The sequence below is a fragment of the Peromyscus leucopus genome, chromosome 9 (genome assembly GCF_004664715.2).
Source record: "Peromyscus leucopus breed LL Stock chromosome 9, UCI_PerLeu_2.1, whole genome shotgun sequence".
In the NCBI taxonomy this organism is placed as follows: domain Eukaryota; kingdom Metazoa; phylum Chordata; class Mammalia; order Rodentia; family Cricetidae; genus Peromyscus; species Peromyscus leucopus.
Genome location: NC_051070.1, coordinates 45,666,179 through 45,689,329, shown reverse-complemented (window position 1 = coordinate 45,689,329; position 23,151 = coordinate 45,666,179). Strand labels below are relative to the sequence as shown.

The 23,151-nt window shown below is 44.4% G+C and overlaps 1 protein-coding gene across 1 annotated transcript in view; it reads left to right on the top strand.

Moving 5' to 3' along the window:
- Enox1 (ecto-NOX disulfide-thiol exchanger 1) overlaps window positions 1–23,151 on the top strand; it is a 552,113-nt gene that overhangs the window by 441,768 nt on the left and 87,194 nt on the right. Inside the window, 1 exon segment of the mRNA XM_037208374.1 lies at window positions 3,572–3,689. Within this exon segment, the coding sequence (XP_037064269.1) occupies window positions 3,572–3,689 (118 nt within the window).

Here is a 23,151-nt window from a genome sequence, read left to right as displayed (position 1 = left end):
AAACTAATCGTTAAGTACGGAGCTTTTCTTCCGCCATCTATGTGGTGATGACAGTTGGCTCTTTGGGCTTGAAACGGCAAGTACGCCTTCCTCTCCATATCTTCTTGTTGTCAGCCATGCCTGGTCCACTGGGCTAGCCAGGAGGTTCTGTCACATCTCTCCCCAGAGCAAAGCTCACGATGGGGGCAAATGTCCAGGCTAGCTGAGTTCACAGCATCAATGCATGTGTGAAGTGTGAGTATCTCCTGCCAAGGAAAGAGGTCACAACTTGACTTTCCTTGCTACCAAGACAGGCCCAACTGTGTCCTTAGTCATTGGTCATCCAGCTGTTAATTTTGACTACAACTGTAGTGTACGCTTTGAACCTGTAATGTAAAAGTAAGTATTCCGTCTTCCTTTGCTTCTTTTTAAGTGAGAGAATGGTTTTCATTTGGATGCCTCTTCATTCCTAGCATGTTAATATTAAAGTTCTCTAAAAGACACTCCCCTCTTTCAAAACTCACAAAGTTATAGAAGGTAAGGTTTATTTATGTGATGGTTTTGGCTCACACTTGGAGAAATAAGTATTTTATGAAGAGTTTGAGGAAACACAAAGTCCTGTGACATCAATCATCCGGGTAGCATTTTTAAGTGCCCATTAACTAATGCTAAATTGCAGTTGAATACCAATGGCACTACATGTAATATCCACATGAATACTAAATAGATCCTTTATTGTCGCTGTTATTATGGCGAATGCTGAATAACTTCACAGTAATGGGCTGCTGGAAACACTAGTGTAGTTGTCGGGTAAAGGCATGTTTAAGTGGAGTTCACTAGCCTAAGAAGGTGGCTGGTGACTGATCCAGCTCATGTCCACTCTTGAGGATTGTGAGGAGGAGGTAGGATTTCTCTTGAATTTTTCAAGGGCTCCCAAAACAAAGGAAGGGTATGTGTAGTTGATTCTCTCTGACACCAACATGCAACCCAAGTCAAAGTTGATTTTCGAGAAGGGGAAATAAAAAGAGGCCTCTGTTTATGGTACAGTAAAGACACTGAGGGTTATAAACACTCAAATTGGAGTCTAAACTATGATTCAATGATGATTCAGATCTGGGAATGGAGAACCTTTGGATGTTTTAAAAATCCAGATAAAATCAAGTGTAACTAAGGATATTTTAACAGATACCCATAAGTGCCAGGATGCTGAAACTATGTGGGCACAGAAAGGCTTCTTGCTTTCTCAGTCCTTAGGGATGGAATGGAGACTCCAGAGGGATGGAACGTTACTCTCAAAAGTCCCTCCTGCCACTTCCAACCTTATCTTTTGGAAAACAGAATTCTAAATTACCTTTTATTTTCTCTCCTACGTGTCGCTTAATTGATTAAATACCAGTTAGTAATTTAACATTGTGGATGATTTCTCAGTTGGCATATAAGCTTGATAATTGGCTTGATTTTTTCCGCATTCCCATGTACAGCATCTGTTAATTACCTGCAACACCTCTACAGATTTATTAGAGTGTGTTAGTGATTTACTGCTGAACCACGGGCACCTTGTGGAAACACCCTAGTTCCCCTCCCTCCAGTATTTTCCCTTTGTACCACCCCCCCACAAAACAACTGTCATATGACAGTTTGTCATTAATTGCAGAACTAAGCAGCTGCCCTTACAGCCTTGTTTATTCTTTCCGCCTGGTTTTTCCTTGTTTGGGTTTTTTCAAGCCACCTCTTTGGGAATTGGGCTCTTCATCAATAGAAAAATTAGCTGTCCATTGCCCAGAAATGTCCCCACAAATCACCCGTGGTATCTACCTCCAAGAGCTGGTAGACAGATTCAGCCCCTCTTTCTTCTAGATGGCATGGTTACAAAGGGAGGTGGTGTTTATTGTCCCAGTGGTCTCCAGGGACTGTTCTGTGGCTGTCTGCCTTCCTGTTTCCCTGTCCTCCACAAGGGTAATTTCTTGGGTGTAGAGGTATGCATTAGCATATGTTAACAATGATGAGTTTCCTTCCACCCTGCTGCAGTTCAAATCTGTGAGCTAAGGAAGGACTTCCAAAGCCAGGGCAGCAAATGCACGTCCGCTGAGTGGGCAGTAGTCATGCCCCAATAAATTGATGGAATTGTTTACTTTTATTGTTACTCATAGACTTACTATACAGTAAAATTATCTTAGTATTTGACTTTTAATTAGAGGCCTTTAAAAGAAGAAAACAGAACAATGGAGGCCTTTCTCTGTTCTAAGTCTTTTTGAGAACAGTACATGCTCTGAGAACAGAAGGCTTAACAATTCCATAATACACAGCTGGGTATAAAATGACGATATAGCCAATTACGGTAAACAATTACATCATTCTGCTTTTTAGGAACATTGGTAAGGATTTTAGGTGTAATTTGGTACCTTTTACAATGGATTTCCTAACATACCATTGCAGCCAAATACCCTTGTCTTAATATTATCCCCCTTTATGGGTGAGTAGGCAGAAGCTCAGTGAAATTTCCTGACTTGATTTTAGCCCTTGCCCTAGTCACTGAACATGGCAGGTCCTCAGATCTGTGGTTATAAAACCAGTGCTTAAGCCATTGCTACCACAGAACTACAGCCCCATGAACATGGTAACAGGCTATAAAAGAGAAGACCTCTCTGTATTTATTTGATTCAGCATCTTTTGAATTTTATGCCGTGAATATATGAATGGCATGAATGTTTGGATAAATCATATTCAGGCACATACATACCAGCTCAACACAGTGTCTAGCATGAGACCAAGAGTCTTTTACATGCAGGGCCATAGAAATGGCTCAGTCTGTAAGCAAACATGAGAACGTAAGTTCAGATCCCTGGCATTCCTATAAATAACTACATTGGGATACACTTGTGATTCAGAGCTGGAGAAGTGAAGGCAGGAAGTGTCGAGAGCTTTATAGTCACCCAGTCTAGCTGAGTCAGTGAGAAACCCTGTACGAAGAAAGTAAGGTGAAGAACAAGACAGAAAAACACCTACTTCAATCTCTGGACACACACACACACACACACACACACACACATGTGCGTGCCACATATATACTAAAGTCTTTTAAATGCCTTAATTCATTTATCCTCCTGTAAAGCATTAGTACCACAATGTTCCAGTAAGCACATTGAGCAAATAGGTGTGTAGGAGTATTCTTAAAGCTATACTAGGACCAATCTGAATGCAGCCTCCTTAAAATCCCATTGCCCACATCTTTGTTAGCAGTTGATGCAACTCCTGTGTGCCATCTATGTAATGGCTGTTTCTCTGTAACCTTGCGGTAGCCTAGTTGGAGCAGACAGATCCTCATTTTTATAAATCAGGAAACTCAGACTGCAGTGATACCAAGGAATTTACAAAGAGCCCTTCTAGTCATTGATGAGCAAGGATTTCTCCCAGGTCTGACAGTGAAGCTTCCTGTCTTGCTCCTAACCCCTTCCCCCACTGTTCTAGACTTTGGGTGGAAGCTTTAGACTCTAAAAGTTGATATGTGAGCCGTAACCTACCAGAGACCATGGGGAGATGGTATGATGATGTATGGCCGTGTTTCTGATGTTCATGTATCCTGTGCTTTCAGGAACTCCGGAACGCTCAAAGTGAGCAGCTCATGGGCATCCGCCGCGAGGAGGAAATGGAAATGTCTGACGATGAGAACTGCGACAGCCCGACTAAAAAAATGAGAGTCGATGAATCAGGTAATGCTGGTAACCGCCGGGTCCCCAGAGGTATCCTAGCGAGCACCGCATCTTACGTGGGGAATAAGTGCCAGGAAATGGCCACATAACTCACTTTTATTTGAGTTGCACTAAACTTTCATCTTTTGAGTGACTACATTTTATTAATAGAACGTTAAACTCCTCCTTGGGAACACGGTGATTTAAATTGCTCCAGTTGTTTCTCCATATGTAGATCTGGGGCCATTATCCTTCTTTCAGGGACCTGTGCCTGTTCCCATAAAACCCCTTTTCCAGAGTGTGGCAGCCACAGCTGATGCTGAATTACAGATGAAGTTTGGTTTTCAGTCCATGTACTTCATAGAAAATGTTTAATCCCTAAAGAAGCTTACTAACCAGCTAGCATGCTAGAAAATTAAACATTCCCTCCAATACAGTTCACCGAACTTTTCATGGAGATGGGGCCACACTTGGTACCAAGTGAGGGGCATCTACTCCTTGAGTTGAGCGGAGCTTAAAGAACGCCTTCTTTGTGCACTCTGCCTTATCTGAGACTGATTAAAACTGTCTCCTAGATTCACAAGTGAGTCCTTAGTGTTTACAGGTCCATTCAGACTGGAGGCACCAAAGGAAGGTAGCTTGTGAGAGGGAAGGGATATTGTCCGATGGACCTGCCAAGACCCGCAGTCACCAGCCCGGCCAGAAAATAAAATTAGAGAAATGTAATAAGTTCCATCTTCTTGTGTGTACCAGGGAATAAAACAGACACCTGTTTCTGGTTTCTAACTGAAAGATTGCAGGCGACTGGAATAGAGGATCTTGGCTAATTTGTTGGTAGAAGTGGAGGGGTAGAAGCAAAGACACCCCCCTTGCCCTCTGAAGATAGGATGACAGTAGGTAGACTATGTAGAAGAGATGTACTCATTGATGATGTGCGTGGTTAAACACAGTGTGATTATTCACCAACCCAAAATGACATAGTGCTTATATACTATTTTCCTAGGGAAGGGACAGGGTAAGGACTGTGGACAATTCTGGGTAATAGTAAGTGATTTTTAGTAGTACACCATGAGCCTGGAGAATATGGGACACTGACCTTAGACAAAGTCAGGGTGTCAGAGCAGACAATGGACGGTAAATGGTTCTCTGTGTTAAATGGCATCAAAGCCATATTAACAGACATCAGCCTCTCTCCCAACACTATCAGGACCCACTGAGACAAACTTGTAGGACAGGGGAATGAGACCTGGCATTCTGTAATCAAAGAAGATCTTTGGGGAAGCCCACTTGATACTTTCTGACATTGGAGAGCCATTGCCCTAGGAAATATCACTTTCCCCCTGAATCCCATCCTTGAAGTTCTTTAGAAGCTTAGCATGCAAGCAAACACCGTATCTCAGGGACTCCCCAACCCTGTTGTCTAAAAGCTAGCCCAGCATTTCCGTCTCTCATTAGATGGAGACTACCTTTCTCAGGACTGTCCCACTCTAAGGTGTTAATCTGGTTATTTGAAGAGAATTCTGTCCTCACGGGCACTTCTGTAAGTCTTCATATATGAAAAGAATGGCTGTTCATGTGATTTTCTGGTATTCCATGTGATCTTGCTATAAAATGTTTCTTTTTCTAAATGGTTTTTAACATTTTTGAAGATGAAAATTGGATTCTTGATATCCTTCTGTAAGGTGAGAAAGAATTGAGTCAGTCTGAAATTCTGAGTTGAACCTGTGCCTTTTGTATATGTAACATTTCTTTTTTTATTTTTTTTAAAAAATTTTTTTCATTTTACATACCAATCACAGATCTCGCTCTCATTCCTCTTCCTGCTCCAGCCCCAGCCTTCCTCCCTGACCCACCCCCCCACTCCCTCCTCCAAAAGGGTAAGGAGTCCCATGGGGAGTCAGTAAAGCCTGGTACATTCAACTGAGGCAGGACCAAGCCCCTCCCCCCTGCATCAAGGCTGAGCAAGGTGTCCCACCACAGGTAATGGGTTCCAGAAAGCCTGATCATGCACCAGGGATAGATCCTGATCCCACTGCCAGGGGCCCCTCAAACAGACCAAACTACATAACTGCCTCCTGTATGTAGAGGGCCTAGTCAAGTCCTATTCAGGCTCCACAGATGTCAGTCTAAAGTTAGTGAGTTCCTATGAGCTTGGTTCAATTGTCTCTGTAGATTTCCCCATCATGATCTTGACACCACCACCCCCTCACCCCACCGCCCCCTTGCTCATATAATCCCTCTTCCCTCTATTCGACTGAACTCCCAGAGCTCGGCCTAGTGCTTGGCTGTGGATCTCTGCATCTGCTTCCATCAGTAACATTTCTTTTTAAACACTGTCAGTTTCCGTAGGGAGAAATGCATGTGATTTCACAGTTTGTTTGGGATAGGCTAGCATAAGGATGAATAAACAGTAGGTCCACTGAGTTGATCTGGGAAATCACTTCAACAACTGTACATCCATAGGACTGATGCCGGAACTTAGTTTTAGACATGCCCACAGAGGCAGCAAGGACGTGTGCCCTCCTCAGGGACTAGCAGTCCCCGCTAAAGGTCTGGAGAGCAGTTTCCCAGACCTCTCTTGGTTGATGCACCAGGCATCCGATGAGAGAGAGCATGCAGTATGTCCTACACTTTGAAGACTTTCCCCAGGCATGTTACTTGGTCAGCGGAATTAATGAGCAAATGCAGTGCGTGTTGGCGGCCATGTACCGAGGGAAGAGATGAAAGGGCTGGGGTTCAGATGCCAGGCCTCAGAAGTCCAAAGTCCTTTTCGTGTTTCTTCAAATGAGCTGGGCCAGAGGACGTGGCATGTGGTTTCGGCAGAGAGCAGAGGACTGATTAAAGGGATGAGTAAGCAGCTGACCATTTCTATGCCCTGGGCCCTGGAGATCCTGCCCACAAGCAGGCCATTGTTTTCCTTTCAGCTCTGAGTATTCAGAGACATTGCCTGATGGCAAGAATTCCCATCTGTTCTTTGGACTAAACCATGCTAATGACGGCATGAAGCAAAGGAACGGGCACAGAGACCTCATAGACTGAAGGAAACAGCCTTTCCCGTCACTCATTTTTAGGTACAAATGTGTGGCTGCCTGTCCTCCACATGGGAGCTGCTTCCCCACAATGTCTGGCTCTGATGAACCAATGGGAGCTGCCAAACGTGAAACTGAGAGTCTCTCTCCTCTACAGGAGCCGTCTCCGGCCCAGCTCCTCTCAGCTGAAACTTTTTCTCTTCTTTGCCTCAAATATCTTAAGGAAATAGCCGGCCCAGAAATTCTTAGAAATTCCAGGAAAGAACACTCTCTAGGGGACCTTCTGCCTGTGATAGGAGGACATGGTGAAGCCATCCTCCTCAGGGTGGTCAGGCTGGAGCTCCCGGTGCCAGCTTGGCATACCCTCTCCCTGCTAGGACACTCACAACCGCAGCAGGCAGGAGCGTTTTCCAATGAGACAGAGCAAGACTTTGTGTCTAGAAATAATACAATCGATTATGCATATAAGGGGTTGTGTGATACTTTTGGTTTTATTTCTTAATAACCAAAATATTTCAATGTGCCTCTGCTTTTCTGGTTGTAAAGACTATATCATTCTATTTTTTACTTTTCTCTCTGTGAAATGATTAACAGCATATCTTTGGCTAGAGTTCCCTGGTTCTGCTTTAATATAGCTCTTGGCAGACCATTCACACTCCCTCATTGGTTGGTCTTAAGAGGGAAAAGGCATTCGTTGGAGCAAAACTAAGATAGTGATGGAAATGGAAATGATTCTGCTAATAACTGAAAACCCTGACAGATTTATCAAAGCATCCATTGAGGAAGATGAGCACCGTCTTCCAGAGCCTGTGAAGCTGGCTTTTGATAAAAGTGTAAATGGGTTATTGCTTAGTTTGCCTCTTACTGGAATCAAGCCAAACCTTTAAATCCACATCTAGTCCTCCGTCAGCCCCTGGTCCCCTCCCTGTCTCTGTCCTTCCATGGTCTTCTCTCCACGTGGACAGTGGAGGTGGGACAGCCGCATACAAAGGGGGGGGGGCACACCTGGAAGGCTTGGTGTGGTAGAACCCAATAAGTTTTAGAATCATTAGAGTTAAACAAGCCGTTGTATGTTAGGGGCTTGTGCCTTTATGAATAATGCCAAGTGCAAAATAATTACTCGGTAGTACTCTGCTTATGGTCTCCATTGTTCTCCAGCACCTGGCCCGCGACCTTGCTCCAAACAGTTAAAAGTACGCTGACCTTCACACGCATCCTTCCCTTGCATCTGCCCCGTCATCTGATCGTAATGTTCTCTCTTGATGTCTTTCTTTCGCAAGACGATTAAGACTGGGAACATTTGCTCTGATTCGATTTAAAAGGCACATGTTAAGATGCATATTCAATGAGGATGCTTCCTTTTGCCGAAACATTCAGAACTTGGTGCGAAAACTCAGTGTCACACAGAATAGGCATCTTTCTGATGACCAAGGACATTTGTAAGTCACCACAGCAGCACAATGAAGGCACTGTGGCTCCAAAGAGAGGGTTAGACCTGATGCCCCTGCCCTCCAGGGGATGTGATGGATGCCTTTTAAAGAAATAAAGCACGGTATGCTAATTAAGGCACCAGGCTGAATAACAGGTATGTCCTAAAGCCAGGAAGTGAAGTGTGGTATCATCCATCCCTGCCTCAAGGTTATGCTATCCATCCAACATTCCATGCATGTTCAGAAAACACAAATTTTAGAAAAGTGGAAAGACAAGGTTCTTGCTTAACGACAATACTTAAACCTTTCTACAGGACATAACAAACGCTTTTAGATTCTAACTGAACCTCATTTAAAGTCTGGGTTCTTTATATGAACATGTGTGTGTGCATGGGTGTGTGTGTATGTGTGTGTGTGTCTGTCTGTCTGTCTGTCTGTGTCTGTGTCTAGGCATGCATGTGAGTTTATAGGGCAGAAGGTGACTTTCTGGAGTCACTCACCTCCCAGCTTGTGTAAGGCGGGGCATCTCATGTTATTTCTGTCACTGTGCTGCGCATTCCAGACTAGCTGGACCTCAAGCTGCCAGGCGTTTCTCCTACCTTCACCTCCCACCTGATGAGGTATAATTGATGGGATGACCACATCTAGCTCTTTCCCCCCACTCTTTTCTTTTTAAAGTGGGTTTTGGGGATGCAAAATCGGGTTTTCAGGCTTGTATAGTAAGCATTTTTACCCACCGAGCCTCGCCCTACCCACAAATACTTTTTAAACGACGAAGTTTTCTCTGTGTTGTCAATTTCCCATAGAAACTCACAAAACCATTTTGTTTTATTGTTGTTGTTTTTAATTTCACCAAGAAGTTGAACAGTGATTTCCAGCAGCCACATCAAATTAGGGATTCAATTTTAATTAGAATACCAGTGTTTGATCTGAATAGTTTTATCCATAGTAGGATGCCTTGGATTTAAAAATATGAATATTAAGGTTGTCTTTGGCTGTCCCCTTGATTTCTTGAGTTTCAAGATTACCTTTGGTTTTCTGTTACTGCATTCCCCTCCTAATTACATTCTGAACGCCCAGTGGGGTTGCCCCACAGGGAGTCTGAGAGGAGACTCACTGCAGCCCCATACCAGCCAAGCACAGGGGTTACTAAATACCAGCTAGAGTCTGACTCAAGATGGCAGTACGGATGGCAGCTTGCCTGAGGCTGCCTTTTGGGAGGGAGGCCTGGACCGTGCTCTGGGGCAGCTCACCACAGAGGTTTAGCACCTGGCAGAACAAGAGCTGTCTGCTGTGGAGACTGGGAGGGTTCCATTGATAGCCACATGCCAGGGCCCATGCTCCCCGAGGCAGAAGGACAAGCTGCTTTCCTGTGTCCTGACAGCCTTGAGCATCTCCTAAAAGACCAGTAGCATCTATTTAGGAAGGACCCCTGAATCAAAGACAAGCACGTGCTTCTCAGGCTCAGCTGCATGTCTCCTGGGAACCTCAGTGCCAGCGAGGGAATAGTTTTGTTTTGTTTTTATACACTGTGCAAATCTTACCAATGGACTTCAAATAAATGTTTATTTTCAGTTGAATTTTTTTCAGTTCCCTGATTTTTATGTACAGTTACAATTCCCTGCCATAATGGACAGGCTTCTTAAAAAATACAAAAACCATTTCTCCTTGAAAATTGATTTACCTTTTAAATACCTGGAGGCAGATATTATTAAATGGATCTTGTAGGAGCTCTTTCTGCTGGAGGCTGTCCAAATGGACCCTCTGCATCTGGGTTGTAAATTCTGGATCTTTCTGTAAATTTATGCCCTTACTGTTCTGTGGTACCTAGCAATGCCACAGTTGGCTCCTGACCTCTCTCGTAATGAGCAAACTTTCCATAACTGACCACTTCCAGGAAAATTGCCCTGTGTTTTTGGATCTGAGGAACTCCCCAGGACTCCCCTGCTTTGCTGCCCTTCCTTAAAACTGAGTGGAGCCCTGGTTAGGGTCCAACACTTGTGCTCGGCCTGGAGCAAGGAAGGCTCCCTCAGTGGCCTCCCACGGTCACTCAGCCTAGGACTCCAAGGTGCGTTTACAAGAATGGGCTCTGTGAGGCTCTGGCTTCCTGCCAAGCACAGTGAGCCCTTCTGAACCCTGCAGAAGGCCTGGGCTACTAGATAGGTAGCAGGCGAAAGAAGGGAGTGAGGAAAGTTAAACCGTTGTCTGAAAGGGAGAGCCAAGAGGGCTTGACTGTGAAGGATTCAGACAATGGGGTCTCAGCCTCACCCCTTGCATACAGCTCACAGGAACCTGGTCTTTTCCACTTCCCAGAACACCATCATCTCTATTCCAGCTTCCTGTGGTTGGGGGCATTTCATTGTGTTAAGGCTCATAAGAGACTTCCCCCATTTCCTTAGCAGGCTCTAAGGACACTGAGGGAGTATTTATGTAATAAGATGCAAAGTTGCTATGGAAAATACTATAGCAACCTAACACCTCCCGGAGCCAGGCAGGGGCTTGTAACAGCAGTCTAAATTTACATTTACCGGAGTGTCATTTTATCGACACTCTTAGTATCTCAACCTGACAGGATGTTAAAATATGTTTTCAGCTCAAGTTTGAACAAAATTAACACAGTGTTGTTGGAGTTTCAGTGTAGTCTTCCTGACTTCTGGAAAAGGCTATCAGAATAATTCTGGAAGGGGTTAGATGGCAGACTCCCGGTGAGTTTGTAGATTTCTATTGTTTGGCTAAACATAGGGCTAGATTGCCTTGCGTTAATGACTGACTCCCCTTTACTCTGTGAGCAATACAGAGGAATGCTTCTGATCATGAAGAGAGAACTCGTTCTCAACACTCTGTGTGCTGGCAAGGGCTCGCTCACCTGTGATTTCAGTAGAAGCTCCTAGAAGATATTTTCAGCATGTTAGCTCACTGCCCTCACCTTGAGAAGCAGCTGGCATTGTTTAAAAGCAAAACTATTTTTCATATACAAACAAAATATAGTCTCTTAAGGAAGTCAGTGACTAAGAATGGCGAATATAGCAGAAGATATGGCTGTTACAGTGCTCTAGAAAAAGTTTGAATTTCTAATGTTTTGCCCTTCTGTGTAGTAGAACTATCTATTTCAATGTATTTTGTAAAGCTCAATAGAGGCAACGTTACATTATTTGGGTTTTAATCAGGCCTGTTTATATAACACATCTTTAAAAGCCTTCTGATATGTTCATAACATTTAAAAAAAAATGCAGAGCAAGTCTGTGTTCCCTATTGGTTCCTGGCTTTTTCTCACAAATCATTGGGAGATGAGGCTACCATGAGTCTTTGGTCATAGTGAACACCTGAGGTTCTTGAGGCCTAAATACTGGAACAGCCCTCCAACACCATGTTTCAGATCCATTAAATGTGAGCATGGCTGAGAAGCCATAGATATGTAGGCCAGTTACTAATGAAAAGTTCATATCCATTGATTTTCTTCTATGTCTCTCCATCTAAAATCTAAAAGTGTGGCTCCAAGGCTGTCAAAATGGGACACTGGCCAAAAGAATCAATATCAGACCATATTAAAGCACACGCTGTTACATCTTAGCACCATGATATACTGCTGATGGGCATCGATGTCCTCATCCTCCTCTGCTTTTCTGTTTCATTGTTCATCTAAGCACAGTTGGTGGCATCAAGCTATTAGACCCTGACCAGACATCATCCTGACCAGGGAGCCACATACTAATGGAAAAGGAACTTGAAAAAAGTAATTGTCTTCTTTCTTATTTTCAGGAATTCCACTTGCCATTGTATGTTTATCTTATAATTAGAAGCCCTGGAAATCGATGTTTAAAGCAACCTACAAATTGTTATTATATTATGCTTTTCTGTGTCTTCGAGATGCTTCTCTTGTATCGATTGGGTAGTTTTGATTCTTGGAACAGACAATGTGTTCAGCAGCTGGGGCATCCCAGTTTCAGTACACAACATGTAAAACCTCCTGAGAAATTTTTAAGGAAGAAAATTTTTTTATTTAAGCTCCAACCAGTAGCAGAGACATGGAGAGAATCCTATCTGGGGCAACAGTTGCATGACAGTGTTAACTGCAGTGCTTCAAGCTGGACATTGCCAAGTCCACAGTGAGGCCTTCCTGATTCTGCAGCTCCTGCATTCCCACTTGGGGCACGTTGAGTCACTGCAGTTTGAAGCAGTTACAGAGATTTTCATCTCCTAGAATTGCTTAGAAACTTGTAAATATCTCACTGTACTCTTATATACACTGCACTGGAGTATCAGTTAGTGATGCATCTGATCAGATCTGGAAAAGGAATCATGTTTTAGAGATTTTAAATGGCACAATAGAAGGTTCTCAGTGTAGTTGCTAAGTGATAAAAGCACTTACAAAATGGCATATGTAACTCCAAATGTGTGCTTATATATGTTTTATATTCAAATTATATATAATATATATATATATATATATATATATTATGAGATCTATAAGGAAATGGGTAAAAATATTTAGAGTGTATATCTGTAAAAGATGATAATTTGATTTTTTTATTTTAAATTATTTTTTTCTTCTTTGCGTACTTCCAAAATGTCTACAAGAGGTGTGTGGTGTTGTCTTAATAATACTATGAGGCACATTAAGTTTAAAATTCTGAATCAAGAAATGTTAGCCAGACATCAGACTCACATCTGGATGGGAGTGAAGGTATAGCTTTCAGAAAGAAGGGTACGTAGAAAAGCTGAGGACAGAAAGCTTCAGAGTTCTCTTTATTAAAAAAAAAAAAAAAAACTGGCTGTGAATAATGTAGCTGGTATTGAAGAGGAAAACACGATTAAAGGTCAGTTATTCATTTCAACAATCCCAAAGTCCAAGCTTCCTCTGCAGTAACACCGTGGCCTTACTGGTCCTGCAGACACTAAACCTGTAGCAGAAATGCTTCCTGGAATGGTAAGTCAGCTTGGTGCCGACAGTTTAAGGAGCCTTAGGAAGTTAGCTGAACAGTTTCCGCAAGCATTGCATTGTAAAGGTGCACCCAGTAAACTGTTTTTAAGGCCACTCCAACAAAAATAAATATTCAGAAAACTGGCACAGTCTGTTTTCTGGTTGAATGACATTTTCTTAAAGAGTGTCTGCTATATGGATATAGACAGAAAGAAGAAACAATTTGAAGAAATGTTGGGAATGTCTGAACCATACACACAGTCATAACCAATGTTCTCTGTTACCTAACTCTCCAAAGTGATAAAGAGAAAAATAAGGGTACTTCTCTCTGAACACGAGCACACACTAAATGACTGATCTAAGCTGCAATATCAGCCTTTTGACTTCCCATCGTGTTCCCCATTTTCTTTGCACCCCCAGGGCCTGGGAGAGAGAGCCCACAAAACTATCAGTGTATCGACTCACATCTAATTCCAGAACTTATTGAAGTGCCTCTCCCTGTTGCCCTGTCCCTGGGGCTTTTCTTTATGAGATATGCCTCTAAATACATCTTTAAAATAAAAGTCTGAGCGAGAACACACAGGGCAATATCAATCTCACTGCAGTTCCCACACCCAGGGAAGGTTGACTTTGGAAGAGATGCTGAAAGCCATATGTTTCCTCTTTCCCCAATATTCTAAATTTAACAAGGACCAAAACTGAGTCTTTGTACCCCCAATAATAAGTGAAATTGCTTAATAAATATAAAAAGTAAGTAGTGGACCTTGTTGCATTATTCTAATTATAAGTTGTAAGGCTCAGTCTCTAATATATTTGGCTAGTCTTTGGGGGCCAGGATAAGAGCTTTCATTCTTCTTTTAGTGACCTACCAGTCAGTTTCTATTTTTATCTTCATACCAGACTCTTCTAGTATAGTTTGTGTAATTCCTAAACCATCCTTTTCCCTGGCCTTAGCTCTTTGCCTCTGTGAATCATCTTAAGCATTGTCACGATACAAAGCAGTGACAAAACTGAACAACATTCGTGAATCCTACAATGTGTCTGGGACCATGGCTTTTGTCTGGAAGTGCCAGATTAAAGGGGAAATTGCTAAAGTCTTGTAAGTCTAATTAAGACTCAGTCCCTGAAGTGAAAGTATTGCTCGTAAATTCCAGAAAGCCCTCCCAGCCTGTGATCAGTCCTCCTTCTCCTAGAATAGCATCGGGTCCTGGGTCCACACAGTCTCCCCTGGCTGCACACTCACTGTCCCCGCCAAAAGCCAGCAGAGAACCCTTGATGTAAAGAATGGCAAAGGATGAGAGAACCTGAAAAAAATGACTGTTCATCTCAACTGTGAGCATGAGAGAAACCTTTGTGTGCTTAGAGCTGATGGGGTGAGCGCATCTGAGGTGGGAGAGCCTCTCACCACCGACCGGACCCCTTGCAGGTCCCTTTTCTCTCCAAAGGCTCAGCATTGCACACGGTAGGCAGATGATGGATCATTGGATAGATAAGAAACGACAACTAGGAAGAACTAATTTCTCATCTCCTGGGGGGATGTTTCTGTTCTTCATTTGGAGCCAAACATGAAAAACAAAGACTCATTTCCCTTTACTTCACAACATTTTCATATTTTTTCAGATAAGGACCCTGAGATGTTTGTTCCAAGTCAGAGAATTGGTACCAATTCAAAATCCCCCCCCCCAACCCATTCTCTGTCTTTGTATGTGTGTACATGTGGGGGGCCAGAGGACAACCTTGACTATTGTTTCTCAGGTACCTTTGGGGTTTGTTTGTCCACCTTCTCCCCCACCAGCCTAAAACTCACCCTGCAGGCCAGGCTGGTTGGCCAGCTGGTGAGATCCAAGGATCCAACTGCCTATGTCTCCCACTGCAGGGGTCACAAGCATGCACTGTAGTACCTGGCCTTACTTCTTTTAACCTAGGTTCTGGGAGATCAAACTCAGGACCTCATGCGTACAAGGCAAGCCCTTTACCTGAGCCTTCATCCTGTCCCCTCGCCTTGTCTTTTTCCAGTCTCCTGGTGCCTCCTTCATAGAGTCCATGTCAGCTGGGCTCCAGTGTTGATAGGACAGGACTATGGAGGAACAGAGACGCCATCTCCCTCATGATCGCAGCTCCTCAGCAATCCGGGTGGTCCCCCAAGTTACTCCCCCTCTTATCTGTGGAATTGGGCTTTCCTGCTTGTGTATCAGAGACTCATGTGTAACTCTTTAGGGCGGAAAGGATGAGACATCCTTTCACAGGTTATTAAATCATGGGGCAATACGGACAGGTAAAGGACAAAGCTAAGAGAAAGAGCAATGGTATCATTTGAAATTAGAACTAGGTTGAAATTACTGCAAATGAAAAATACATCTTTATTTTTTATTATTAATATTTTTATTATTATTAGTGAAAGTTGTTAGGTCCTTGGGCTTTTCGAATAGAAATTAACATTTAAATTAGACTTTTTTTCAGCTATGTAATATTTAGGCTCCTAAGGAATATTATAATTGATGCCAGACCATGAGCACTGTGTTAACAAAGCGCTTTATAGAAAGCTCTCCACAGCACTTTCTCTCTCGAGTTCAGTAGGAAGCGAGTAACAAGAGAACTGCCTCCTCCAAGGAATTCCTTTAACCTTTCCGAAACAAAATATTTCATGCTAATTCCTGCTTAATTGGAAGGAAGTCATTTTTTTTAAAAAAAAAAAAATCGTTGACTATGGGCTTGAAGCCTGTTCCATCCCTGACCTCTTTAATTTAATCAAGGTCACCTAATAAACTTGCCCAAACAGCTCTATTTCTCAATTAGAAAAAGATAGCGCAGTTTAGAAGCATTTAGTGTGTGATTAATAGTGCTGAACTGGGGATTCAGTACTTGCAGGGCCTTTGTGAGGAGCTGCTGGGGAGAATGAAACATTCATACCTGAAAATTATACTCATCAGAAACTCAAAACAAATCACTTTAATGAGCAAAGCAAAAAAAAAAAAAAATGGCTGAGCGAGGTTTGTGAGGAAGGTGACTGTGCTCAGTATAGAAAGGCTCTTCATGTCTGAACTTCTCTCTCCAGTGAAAAAAAAAGCTGCTATAAGTTAGCCTTGCAGACAGTTTATAAAATACACACTGCTTTTTCTGCCCAAGGACTCCAAAAAAGATGGGCTCCAAGTTGCCCAAATCAGGCTTCTAGAGAACTCACATTCCAGGGCTGGAAAGAAGTAACGAGAGAATGTTAGAAGTCTGGGACCAGAGCCGTCTGTGTGGATGAATTACTCAGTGTTCTGAGAAGCCACTCTTGGCCGCCTCCTGCGTAGACTTTCCACTTCGTGAGCTTGAGGATGGCCAGACTCCCCCAGAGCTGTTTTGAAGAGGACATTGTTCAGGTGGTGAATCATTAGAATGCTTGAGAAAGGAACGTGGGTGACTGAGAACTGGTTTCCCCAGAGCAGTGCTGACCAGCATGGAAAAATAACAGAGTCAGACCAAGCCAGACTCCTAGATGCAGCTTAGTGTTGTTTCTGGGACAGCTTGCCAAAGGGTGTCCCCTCCTCCGGCCATCAGCTTTCTTAAAGGCAGCATGTGTTCCTGCTTTGTTTTTTTAATAAGATTATGGTAAAGAATCAATGAAAGGATTTATGGCAAGTTGAAAATACTTGTGCTGTAATGGAGAATAATAGCAGAAGGTTTAAACACGGTATAAATGAGCATCCCAGTCTGGGCTACACATAAGAATCACCCGAGGACCTACAGGTACCCATGCCCTGGGTTAATGCCCAGTCATCTGTTACTAAAACACACCCCAGGCGAGTCTGAAGTACAAAGGATGGAGAGAGGGCCTATAAATAACATTAGGGTTGATGGCTATTTGTGGAAGTAGATGGGATAGGAAGGAACAGACAAGACAAGGTAATAGAATATGAGAGACACTAAAACCAAGGACAACGGTCACCATGTGTGATGGACAGAAAGTGGCCGGGCCAAAGGAAAGAGAACAGAGAGGAAGCGGTGTCCATGAAGAACTTGCCTGTGCCAGCACATTCGGAGTAGTCACTGATTAGTGTAGGAAGGGTCGCTTGAATAGGGAAGCAGGATGAACTGGCCCAGAAAGACCTGGCCCCGGTGCCCGAGTTCCTGCCGCCTTGATGCTGTTCTGGAAGAGCCAAGACTGTCCCCCTGTGTTGGTGGTCAGAGAGGAAAGCAGACATGCCAGGCAGTTTCCGGGAAGTCACATGTTTGCAGCCCGTGAAGGGCCTGGGAAGAGCTTGCCCACCTGAAGGACCTCCTCTCCTGTGGCAGAGGCCAGGCCAGAGGCTGAGGTTCAAGGGTGACTAGTTCTTAAAGGTCAGTCTGACATCCTCAGAGTGAGATCCACAAGCCAGCCATGGTGAGGAAGATAGCTGATAAGAAAAGCAGTGCGGGGATCCGGAGGGTGGAGGCTTAGCCTGGAAGATCCACGGAAGCACTCAGTCACAGCATCCAGAGCAGAACAGGAAAGAGATTAAGGAAGTGTGGAAGTATACCACAGGCAGCAGAGATGCCTAGAAGACCATGCCTGGTGAGGAAAGCTGGGATAAGGTTCTTTCCCTGACAGAGATGCCATTAGGAGGCGCTGAAAGAGATCAGGTGTCAAAACCTAATGGAAGACGAGACTGGCAGAGCATTATAGGTGGCATTAGGTTCCCGCTCCTCCGACCCTGCTACACAAGGTGACAGCTCTTACAGTGAGGGGCTGCTCCCAAGTAAGGTGGGGTGAGATTGCACGTGGAGAGTGGGGTGCCTTTCTCAAAGCACAGGTGCAGCTGGGCTGAGCCAGAGGTCAGGTTCGGGAAGCAGCGCCCGAGAAGAGGCGCAGAGGGCTGCTGGACTACCCGGGCAGGATGCCTGTGCTTCTTGGGAAATGGTATTATCATTATTATTATTATTATTATTGCCATCATCATCATTATCATTATTTTAGTGTGTGTGTGTGTGTGTGTGTGTGTGTGTGTATGTATGTATAGTACATGCATCAGGAAAAGAAAAATAATGCTTTTTAGGGGGGAAGATTCATGAACATTCAGTCATCATCTGCTGAGGGAGACAGTTGTGGGTTGGAGGAGTGTCTGCTGCTGTGCCTGGCAGACTCAGCTGGGAAGCCTTGTTCCTTCCTCCACGGGTCTGGCCCTTCTGCCTAGGCCTGTAGTTACCAACCTTCCTAATGCTCTGACCCTTTAATACGGTTCCTCACGCTGTGGTGACCCCCACACACACACCATAAAATCATTTTCATTGCAACTTCATAACTGTCGTTTTGCTACTGTTACGAATTATAAACATTTTTGGAGATGAAGGTTTGTCAAAGGGGTTGCGACCCACAGGTTGAGAACCTCTGGCCTAGGCGCCTCCTCCTGGAATCAGCCCAGTCCTTGTTAAGTCAGTTTCTACTCCGTGCTCTCTGATCCTGTGTTACTTCCGCTTCCTCCCCAGTGCATTCTCAAACAACAGCATTTCTCCTCTGGCACCCACCCACCCATTGTTCACTAACTTTTCAGGCTCTCCTTCCTGCTAGCCTCTGAGGTCAGGACAATCGGGGTAAGAGCCCGGCTCCCGGGGCCAGCCCTGCCTCAGCGTAGCCCGGGGTGCCACTCAGCCGGGGTGGTCCCTAGTCTCCCCTTCTCTCACCCTGTGGACCCCCGAAGTGTGCTCCGACTTGAGCCCATCCCTCAGCACCGGTGACGGCCGACTCTGCCGTCGGAAGTCAGCGTGCCTGCTTCTTTCCCTTATTTTCCCTCTGAGGAAGAGCGGGGAGGGCGGGAGCATTGGAGACCCGGAAAAGTGGTAGAGTCTGATGTGAGTCTCCATGGTGTCAGGAGCCCCCGCCACACCTCACGGGCCTGCCCCTGCTGCAGACTTCTTCATTAGGAAGCACTAAGGTGGGGAGGGACAGAGGATGTGTTTTCTGAGTCACCTGCTGCCGCTCGCGCCTCCAGGCTCACATTTAAGCCGTCATAATGTCAGGTTCTAGTTTACCCGAGCTCCTCAAATTACCCTTATTCCACCGGCCTCACACAAAGATGGAAATAGACACTGCCTTGTGTGTCTGTTTAGCTCTCCCTAATAATAGCTAATGTGCAGACGATAATGCGCACTGCAAACATAAAATGTTATGTCAATGCTAAGTCCTAATAATAATAATCCTGCAGAAATGTAGCATAAGGAATTTCCATGAGCAATTTGAGGACGATTGTTGCTTCAGAGGGAATACAGGTATTATCGAGAAGCAGACCGATTGTACTCTGCTGACTCCGGAAGAGGCTCCGTAGCAAAAGACTGGTTTGTTGGCAGATATGCCTCTCTGCCCCCAGCTCTGTGCCTGGCCACCGGGGGCATGGGCAGGGATAACAGCCCCGGGGCTTGGGCATTCGTGGAGGTGTTTGGTGTTTTCCTCTGATCCTCATCTGCCACCGACAGTAGACCAGGGGACAGATCTTTGGGAGGTCAGAGCTTCGGGAAGAGCGTCTCTGCCATTTCTCCTCCAACTGGAGGCCACAGACAACAAAAGCAGCAGATGGGTGAGTTCCAGTGATTAGGCAGTGTACATCACCTTCGGGTTATTTAAGGAGCCAGGATATCTGGTCCCGGGAGTTGACACAATTAAGAGAGCCACATTAACAACTTAGACTTCATGAGCTCAGAGACCAGTGAGCATCCCTGAGCCCTTCTAGAAGACAGAGGGCATAGAGAGGAGTCCCCACGTGGTTTGGGTGAGGACTTTGGATTGCAGAGGAGGTGGGAGTCATTTCTCCATGGATCAACCCCGCTTTTCTCCTGTGGAAAATATGTTTATTTTAGACTAGGGTCATCCCGTCTGTTTTTGTAGCTAGGCCTCTGCAACAGAACTCTGCCCACACAGCCAGGGTAGACCGCTTGACCTCCATTACGAACCAGCCGTCCATTGTGGGCCCCCACTGCCCCCTTTCTCAGACGGCAGCATTCAGCTGGCTTCGGGCCACCCGTAGGGCCACAGTCTGTGCCATTAACCAGCTGTGTCTCCTCAGCATCGCTGACACTTGGTCCCGTCACCTGTAAAATAGAACTGATAATCATATCCACGGTGTCACGGTCTTGTGAGGGTGGAGGGGGGGGGCAAGCACTGTGGATGGTGTGTTCAGCCTTCATGTTTGGGTTTGGATTTGTGTGTTGTTGTTTTTTTTTCTCCTGATATTGTGGTGGTGGCGGTGGTGGTGGCATTAGCAGTACTGAATGTAGGGCCTCATGAAGAGAAAGCAAGTGCTCCACCAGCCAGCTACAAATCTAGTCCTGAAAGTTGTGTTTACCACTCTTACTATAACTGCAGCTACTGCTGTTACTTGGGGAAAGTGTGGCGGGAAAGCGGATTGGTGACTGTAGCTGTTGTCCAAGTCTCCCCCTAACTGCTAGGGAGGTGCTGAGGATGGTGGGTAGGGCTGAGCTTTCACGGGTGTGAAAGGCGCAGGGGACATATGGAATTAACCAAGACATACAACCAGACTGGCCAGCCAGGCATGTTGTTCCTTCCGAAGGCACTGTCCAAACAGAATAACCCAGGCTAGCTCAGGAAATGGAGTGGAATGAGCAGGAGCTTCCAGGTGTGGTCTCAACATCGGTCTAGTCCCTTAGCACCACCTGGCGACCTGGCATGTTTGACCTTCAGACCAGATACAGGAAGCTACAAACATGGTAAAGTCCAGAAATAGATGTTTCAGTCAACCAAGAGATTCTAATACGGACTAATATTTGAAGAGTGTCAAGTTAAGGTAACACTGGAGGCCATAATAGAAGGTCCCAATTTCCATGGCTTTACAGAAAAAAAAATGATTTTTTTGATCCCAGAACAGTCTATTTTATGTCCGAGCTATCTCAGAGGCAAGAAGAGCATTGGGGACTGTGCAGGTGTCATGGAGGGCCCTGGCCTGCATTCTGCCGGTAAGAACTGGTCCAGCACACCTCCTGGTATGGTCACCTCTCACCTACTATGGCCACTGCATGACGCCGAATAACGTTTTCAAACAGGAAACAGGTTTGAGAAGAGAAGCATGGGTTTGGGTGCAGAGCATGATGGTCTCTGCCATAGAGCAGCCGATGAGGACCTTGGCTACCCCATAGGCATCCTGATGCAGAGAAGCAGATAGACCTATGAAAGAGTCCTCAGGTCACCGACTCTTAGCTACAGCCCTTTCTTTAGACATCAGAAGGCAAACTTCTGACAGAGAGCGGAGCCCCTGAGGCTCTGAGATACTGTAGGATCATCTCCCAGGCCTTCAGCCTAACCCTGCCTCCTTGTGTATAAGGACAATTGCCTACCTGGACAGCAGCCAGTGAAATCCTTAGGAAAAGACTTCCTTTGTACATGGGAAAGAAATACACAATTTAACCACATCCTCCCAGCATTCCAGAGTACAACTGGCAATGTAGAGAGAGGATGTTAAATACAGCATTCCCCAAAGACACAAAGACGAACAGTTCCAGAGAAATGCAAATATTGCCAGCAACAATATGTTAAAGCATTTTATTATTTAGTTACATCTTGCCTGAGCATGAAAAAGATATGAACACACTGTCAGCTTACTGGGACATAACCCAAAATAACTTACATTTTTCATATATTGCTAATTATTTTTCTGAGGCTGGCTCAGGCTGGTAAGAGAGAGATTTCAAGGCTTTCACCAGATTATTTACTTAAAGAAGTTAAGCATGCCATTATCTGTTCCCATGGAAACCCAGTCAGTAATCCAGGCAATGGAGGAGGAGGTCACTTTGACCATAATTAATATAGAAAATAATGGTTTATATAGAGTCTGGTAAAGGATACAATGAGAAGCCATGTAATACCTTTAAACCTTTTCCTCAGCAATGCAATGTAATCTCTGGATCAGTTCTCGCAGACCAGTGACACTTCAGAACTTTAACTAATTCAGTGCTAATTCTCCAAACACAACGCCGTTTTCCTCAGCAGGAATTTACTCAATGCTTTTAGTTGCTCTTTTGTTTCAGACAATTCCAGTATCTAGAATTTTCTAAAGTACACAGCAAGTAAGAATACATGAGTGACGAGCCGGGCGGTGGTGGCGCACGCCTTTAATCCCAGCACTCGGGAGGCAGAGGCAGGCGGATCTCTATGAGTTCGAGGCCAGCCTGGGCTACCAAGTGAGTTCCAGGAAAAGGCGCAAAGCTACACAGAGAAACCCTGTCTCGAAAAACCAAAAAAAAAAAAAAAAAAAAAAAAAAGAATACATGAGTGTATCTGTCAGCTGTACCCTTCCTAAATTGTATATAGTATGGCTCCTTGCCTTGATTTCTCAATAAATAGTAGGTTGGAGAACTAACAGGTCATGATCCAGGCACCACTAGATTCAGTGGGGCCTTTACATTACCAGCGGTCGGTTTCGTTGTGCTTGGTTTGCAAGTAGGCTGTTGTGTGTGATTCTTTTTAAAACTGGAATTTGGTGGTTCACATGGATGGCTCTTCCTAAATATTTCAAATTTATTGGAACACAGCACACTCTATGAACGTTTTTATTCAGAGGTAGATAGTTATTCATTTTAATCCTCACACTTAATTGAGAGGTGGATTTCTTGCACTGTCTCTTAAGGTAAATTTTATTGTAGAAGCTTGGTGACACATTTATCAAGACTGTTTAATTTAGTACAATGTCCCAGAAAAAAAAAATTCAAGCAGAAAAGAAGAAAAATGAGTTGACCTTTCAAGTTTCTGAGTTTCTAACACACCAAAAACTGACAGGCATTATTAGGACTTGGTTTCATTCAGAGTTCTAATCCCAGAAACATAACACAGCCTCTTCTGGCAGCCTTGTCAAAGGGGATACATGTGGGGCCACTGCGGGATGCCGAATAACGTTTTCAAGCAGGAAACAGGTTGCCTCAAGTTAACTGGAGTCGATACACAATTTCGCACACTTTAGAAAATAACAACTTTGCCACCACGAGTATGGCCAAGTTTGGTTTTTGTAAATGTTAAGCCTGAAATTATTTAATCGGGAACATAAATCAGTCGTGTGCCCTAATTACGAAGATGGTGATGGGATTGGTTATGGTATTGATGTTTTGAGGAGTGAGGAAATTTACAGCTGTTTCCTTTCTTT